This window comes from Thalassophryne amazonica, chromosome 5 (genome assembly GCF_902500255.1).
Source record: "Thalassophryne amazonica chromosome 5, fThaAma1.1, whole genome shotgun sequence".
Taxonomy (NCBI): domain Eukaryota; kingdom Metazoa; phylum Chordata; class Actinopteri; order Batrachoidiformes; family Batrachoididae; genus Thalassophryne; species Thalassophryne amazonica.
The window spans coordinates 52,482,134-52,488,299 of NC_047107.1; the positions used below are offsets into that span (position 1 = coordinate 52,482,134).

General features: G+C 39.8%; 1 protein-coding gene across 1 annotated transcript in view; it reads right to left on the reverse strand.

Moving 5' to 3' along the window:
• kctd10 (potassium channel tetramerization domain containing 10) overlaps positions 1 to 5,017 on the reverse strand; it is a 19,386-nt gene extending 14,369 nt beyond the window's left edge. Inside the window, exons 1-3 of the mRNA XM_034170234.1 lie at positions 4,916 to 5,017; positions 353 to 566; positions 97 to 266 (exon numbers count right to left, since the gene is read on the reverse strand). Of these exons, the coding sequence (XP_034026125.1) occupies positions 97 to 266; positions 353 to 566; positions 4,916 to 4,918 (387 nt within the window). The 5' untranslated portion in view covers positions 4,919 to 5,017. The remainder of the gene's footprint in view (positions 1 to 96; positions 267 to 352; positions 567 to 4,915) is intronic.
• Between the last annotated feature and the right edge of the window lie 1,149 nt (positions 5,018 to 6,166).

Genomic DNA, 6,166 nt, shown 5'->3' on the forward strand with positions numbered 1-6,166 from the left:
ACACACACACACACACACACACACACACACACACACACACACACACACACAGATATTCTGCCTGACTAATTGACAGCCATGTTTTGTTTATGGTACCTGCAATGCTGCAGTACATTCATCAGCGAGGCCTTGGACCAGGTAGTACTTTGCCTCAGCAAGCAGTTCCTCAGTTTCTCGTCGGCTGTCTGGCAGCGGAACTGCCCCATCTCTAAGGTAGTTCAGGATTGTTCCAAAATGTTTCCCACAACGATCAATCAAGATCCAGCCTATGGGAGTGACAGAGTGAAACAGCAGTTAGTGACACGTCATAGTCACTAGAGGGCAAAGATCCATACACTGACTCGCAGCTCACCTTCACTGTCTGTGAGGACCTCCATCCTGCCACTAAACATCGCCTTAAGCATTGTGTCCTGTTTGGTCAGTGTTTGCATTGTGGTATAATAAAGTGCTCCGCCCACATTTAACTTCACGTATTTAGAGCTGGGACTGGAGCCTTTGAAAGATGTAGTCCTGGTGGTAGCTGCCGGCACTCCCGAGCTTACAGCCGTCTCTCCTGACATCTCTTCCTGTTGGAGATTGAGATAAAGTAACATGTGGATCAGGTTTGACAGTCCAAGAGAACCACTAGAAACAGATGAAAGTTTATTGACACACAGATTAAAATACAACATTTAATGCTACAAAGGTTAAAAATGACATACATGTCCCAATCTGCATCATGAAATCTTGCCTTCTGTACCCCCCCCCCCCCCCAAGTTCCTTGGTAATATCTTTCTCACTTGTACTAGATAGAGGACAAAAGGCTTGACAACCTGATTCTGACATCATGCCTAATTGTTTTATCTCGTAATGCTGCTGTTCAATTTTCCACATGCTTTAAATCACAAAGTGGAGTTCTCTACAGGTAAATTCTATTCACAGCCAGGTTCGTAACTGGTTAAACAAGCCGTTTAACAAGCTAAATGTGTTAATATTTTTGTACTTTTATAGATATCCATAATAAGGCAACAAAATGCAATGCTGTCCATTAAGACTTTCAATTAATCATTTCACACATGTATCAGGTTTTACAAAAGTAGTAGGATGGCGGGAGCCATGTAGGGTTGGGTTCTTGATACCCAACCCTACATGGCAAATGATTCGATCCACCGACATCAATAGCCTTTTTGCTTAACGATTCCCTTATCGGTCCTTCAGAGTGGCGGTTGTTTTTGGGGGTGTTTGTCGAGAAAATGATCATGGCTCTATGTTGATTACAGAACCCCTGCAGGGTTTTACTTATGTAAACTGTTTATAACTTGTTTGATGTTACAGAGAGGAAATAAGCTGCAATGACAAAGAAATGTGACTTTTTAGTGTGAAACTCACACTCTCCATAGCCGGCAATCAATTCACCCTATTGAGGTTTCAAATCCGGCAAAATCTCAGAGAGGTGGCTTTCACTGTGATGTGATATATATATATATATATATATATATATATATATATACACACACACACACACACACACTCAACAAAAATATAAACGCAACACTTTTGGTTTTGCTCCCATTTTGTATGAGATGAACTCAAACATCTAAAACTTTTTCCACATACACAATATCACCATTTCCCTCAAATACTGTTCACAAACCAGTCTAAATCTGTGAGAGTGAGCACTTCTCCTTTGCTGAGATAATCCATCCCACCTCACAGGTGTGCCATATCAAGATGCTGATTAGACACCATGATTAGTGCACAGGTGTGCCTTAGACTGTCCACAATAAAAGGCCACTCTGAAAGGTGCAGTTTTGTTTTATTGGAGGGGGATACCAGTCAGTATCTGGTGTGACCACCATTTGCCTCATGCAGTGCAACACATCTCCTTCGCATAGAGTTGATCAGGTTGTCAATTGTGGCCTGTGGAATGTTGGTCCACTCCTCTCCAATGGCTGTGCGAAGTTGCTGGATATTGGCAGGAACTGGTACACGCTGTCATATACACCGGTCCAGAGCATCCCAAACATGCTCAATGGGTGACATGTCCGGTGAGTATGCCGGCCATGCAAGAACTGGGACATTTTCAGCTTCAAAGAATTGTGTACAGATCCTTGCAACATGGGGCCGTGCATTATCCTGCTGCAACATGAGGTGATGTTCTTGGATGTATGGCACAACAATGGGCCTCAGGATCTCGTCACGGTATCTCTGTGCATTCAAAATGCCATCAATAAAATGCACCTGTGTTCTTCGTCCATAACAGACGCCTGCCCATACCATAACCCCACCGCCACCATGGGCCACTCGATCCACAACATTAACATCAGAAAACCACTCACTCACACGACGCCACACACGCTGTCTGCCATCTGCCCTGAACAGTGTGAACCGGGATTCATCCGTGAAGAGAACACCTCTCCAACGTGCCAAACACCAGCGAATGTGAGCATTTGCCCACTCAAGTCAGTTACGATGACGAACTGGAGTCAGGTCGAGACCCTGATGAGGACGACGAGCATGCAGATGAGCTTCCCTGAGACGGTTTCTGACAGTTTGTGCAGAAATTCTTTGGTTATGCAAAACAATTGTTTCAGCAGCTGTCCGAGTGGCTGGTCTCAGACGATCTTGGAGGTGAACATGCTGGATGTGGAGGTCCTGGGCTGGTGTGGTTACACGTGGTCTGCGGTTGTGAGGCTGGTTGGATGTACTGCCACATTCTCTGAAACGCCTTTGGAGACGGCTTATGGTAGAGAAATGAACATTCAATACACGAGCAACAGCTCTGGTTGACATTCCTGCTGTCAGCATGCCAATTGCACGCTCCCTCAAATCTTGTGACATCTGTGGCATTGTGCTGTGTGATAAAACTGCACCTTTCAGAGTGGCCTTTTATTATGGGCAGTCTAAGGCACACCTGTGCACTAATCATGGTGTCTAATCAGCATCTTGATATGGCACACCTGTGAGGTGGGATGGATTATCTCAGCAAAGGAGAAGTGCTCACTATCACAGATTTAGACTGGTTTGTGAACAATATTTGAGGGAAATGGTGATATTGTGTATGTGGACAAAGTTTTAGATCTTTGAGTTCATCTCATAAAATGGGAGCAAAACCAAAAGTGTTGCGTTTATATATATATATATATATATATATATATATATATATATATATATATATATACACACACACACAGGTTTCACCGCTTTCCGTAGCTGTTTCAGTTCCGACTTTTTAAGCAACACCAGAGATAAAGGTTCCTGTTTTAACAGAACAGTGTGCAAACATGAAAACTACTGTGTCTTTCAATTAAGTAAATCATTGTCAGATGGTTAGATAGGGGTGGTTAGCGAAACAGTTTGTGCACTTGTTTACAGTGTGGAAGGCTCCCAGTTCAAACCCCACCCCTGCCCATTCTCCATGTAATGTGGTGTGTCAGGTGTAAAATGTATGCCAATTCAATCCACGCCAAATCCTCCTAGGATTTGCTGTGATGACTCCAACTGGAAAAACAAGGGAGAAGCCAAAGGGACTTACTGCTGTCAGATGGTTAAATGACATGTCTCACTTTGCCTCTCTGACAACAGTAAATCTGCTTTAACAAGCCTAAATGCCATCAACAACTTTTGGAGCTTTTAGGTGTGTGTTGCAAGTGCAGGTGTCCAGCTCAGAAACCAAGCAATCATGGTGAGAACGGGAAAATTATCCAGGGGTGCAAGTGCCATACATTTGAAAACCATCTTTGAGCGAAATGAAGGGACTGCTAATAGGGAAACGGGGGTAAAACATAATGAAATGGAGCAGATGGACCCAGACTGACTCCAAATATGATTAAATATGATTCAATTAATTGCTTTTATTTAATTATTTTTAAGCGAAATGGAACAAATTGGGACTGATAACAAAACAGGGGTTAAATGCGGCGAAATGGAGCAGACTGACTCCAAATATGATTCAATTAAGTACTTTTTTAAAGTTTTTTTTTAGCTAAATGGGATGAAATGGGGACTTATAACGAAATGGAGCAGACTGACCCATTAATTGAAGTTTCATCTCTCGAACGCCAGATGACGCATCTGCCCCTACTACATGTAGCCTACTGAGTGAATCTCACAAAAAACAAAAGCTAAACAATTGAATTAAAGTAATTATTTAGAGTCAGTCTGGTTCACCATTTTGTTATATTTTACCCCCATTTCGTGATTATCAGTCCCCATTTCGCTCCATTTCTTATTTTAGTATGGCCCGCATTTTACTAACATTATGCAGTTATCGATACCTTTCACAGTGTACCCTCTGGGGAAGTTGATCTACAAGCTTACGGTGATGTATGGCTATACTAAAATACAAAATGGAGCAAAATGGGGACTGGTAAATAATCACGAAATGGGGACAATGAACGTTAATTTCATGAAATACATACCTTAAAAGCTCACGTAAGGACATGAAATTCTATACTCCTTTAGGAACACAAGAAAGTGCTGCCATCTGACGTAAATAACAGCCATCTCCGCTTAAAGCAGGGTGCCCGCTATGTGAGTAATCTATGATATAAAGTTCGTTTTGTCATAATTGAGTGCATGTAACGAAATATACCGTAATTTTAGGCTCCATTTCGTATTTTAGTATGGCCCGTGATGTTTACGTTTGTATGTTATGTGTTGCTGTTATAAAACTATAAAATAGCCAACTTAAAGTATGGCTATTGACTATTCTAAAGCAGTAAAACCGAATTGTTGGAACATGGTGAAAATATTCTCATCTTTTCATTACGTTGTAACTTGATTTGAGCAAGAACAGCTAACAGGCCAAAGAGACCTAAAGTCACGAAAACACTGCGAAAATAGTTTACTTAATTAAATGCTACAAAACTCGCCCTATATAAGACTCTTGAATTGTACAAAAGTAGATTTTGATATTAAAAAAACAGTTATTTACCATAGAATCCGCAACAGACTGCGTGCTCTCTTGCTAAGCTAACGTCAGTCAGCTAACACACCCACTTCCTTCCTGTGTAACGCAGCGTACTTTACAAATGACGTCACGTTTCGCTCTGTATGTATGTATGTATGTATGTATGTGTGTATATATATATATATATATATATATATATATATATAAACATTATGATCAGTGAACAATACAGTTCCTCATCTCTGTTTTGGACTAACATACTCAACACCAAGACTTGAAATTCTGTAACAGTTACAGCTAAAAACATTATTAATTAGCACAATTGAATTAAGTCCCTATTAAATTTAATTCGTTTATTGTTGAATTAGTGAGCTTACATTGTCATCTTATGATGTTTAATTTAATGCAGTCCACGATTTTGTCAAATGTATTGTCTATGTTTTTTAATTAACTCACAACTGTAAATTATGCTTGTCAGGAGAAATTCCATCATTATGTACGTCCTTGGCATACAGTCCATCCTTCTTCTGTACGTTCTTTCATATCTCAAAACTCAAAAACTGTAAAACACTCCAAATAATTTTTTTATACATTAATACTGGGAGGGTAAAACTCTGCATGCCAAAAAAATCATACATTTCTGAAATGTATAAATGTATTTTATAAATGCTTTTAAAAAACTTAATATTTGGGTTTCAAGTAGGAATGTACCAGAAGCACTGAAAATGCGCAGATCTCCCGCTAGATGGTGACAAAACCTGCTCAAATGTGCGGCTCAATCTCGACTGTCAATTCATTTGAGAAGTTACCTTTGGTGAAAATAAGATGGGCTGACATCCAAAAATCAATTTCTTTCTCATTTTATGATGCATTTTAAAATATTTTCTATTGTTTTCTTTTTAACACCATTTGGATTCTTACTTAGAATTTTACATTTTAATTTAATTTAACGTACTTCTTCTTTACTCACTGTATGCTGTTTCTTGGGGACTAAAGATAAAAAAAGTTCTGAATCCATGCAAAATGTAGAATATGTAAATGTCATGCATCACATATGTTCACTTTTTGGCTAACAATTTCTCAAATACATTATGTTTTGGCATAGAGGTGTTTTGGTATGATCATCTTCTCAATAACATCAGGTTGCATACATTGCAATGTGCCAGTTATTACATGAGTTTAAATGAATGCGCAAATTAATTGACAAAATTGTCTTTGCACCTCCCCACCACCGCCTTACACATTTTCAATGTAAAATACCACACACACACACAC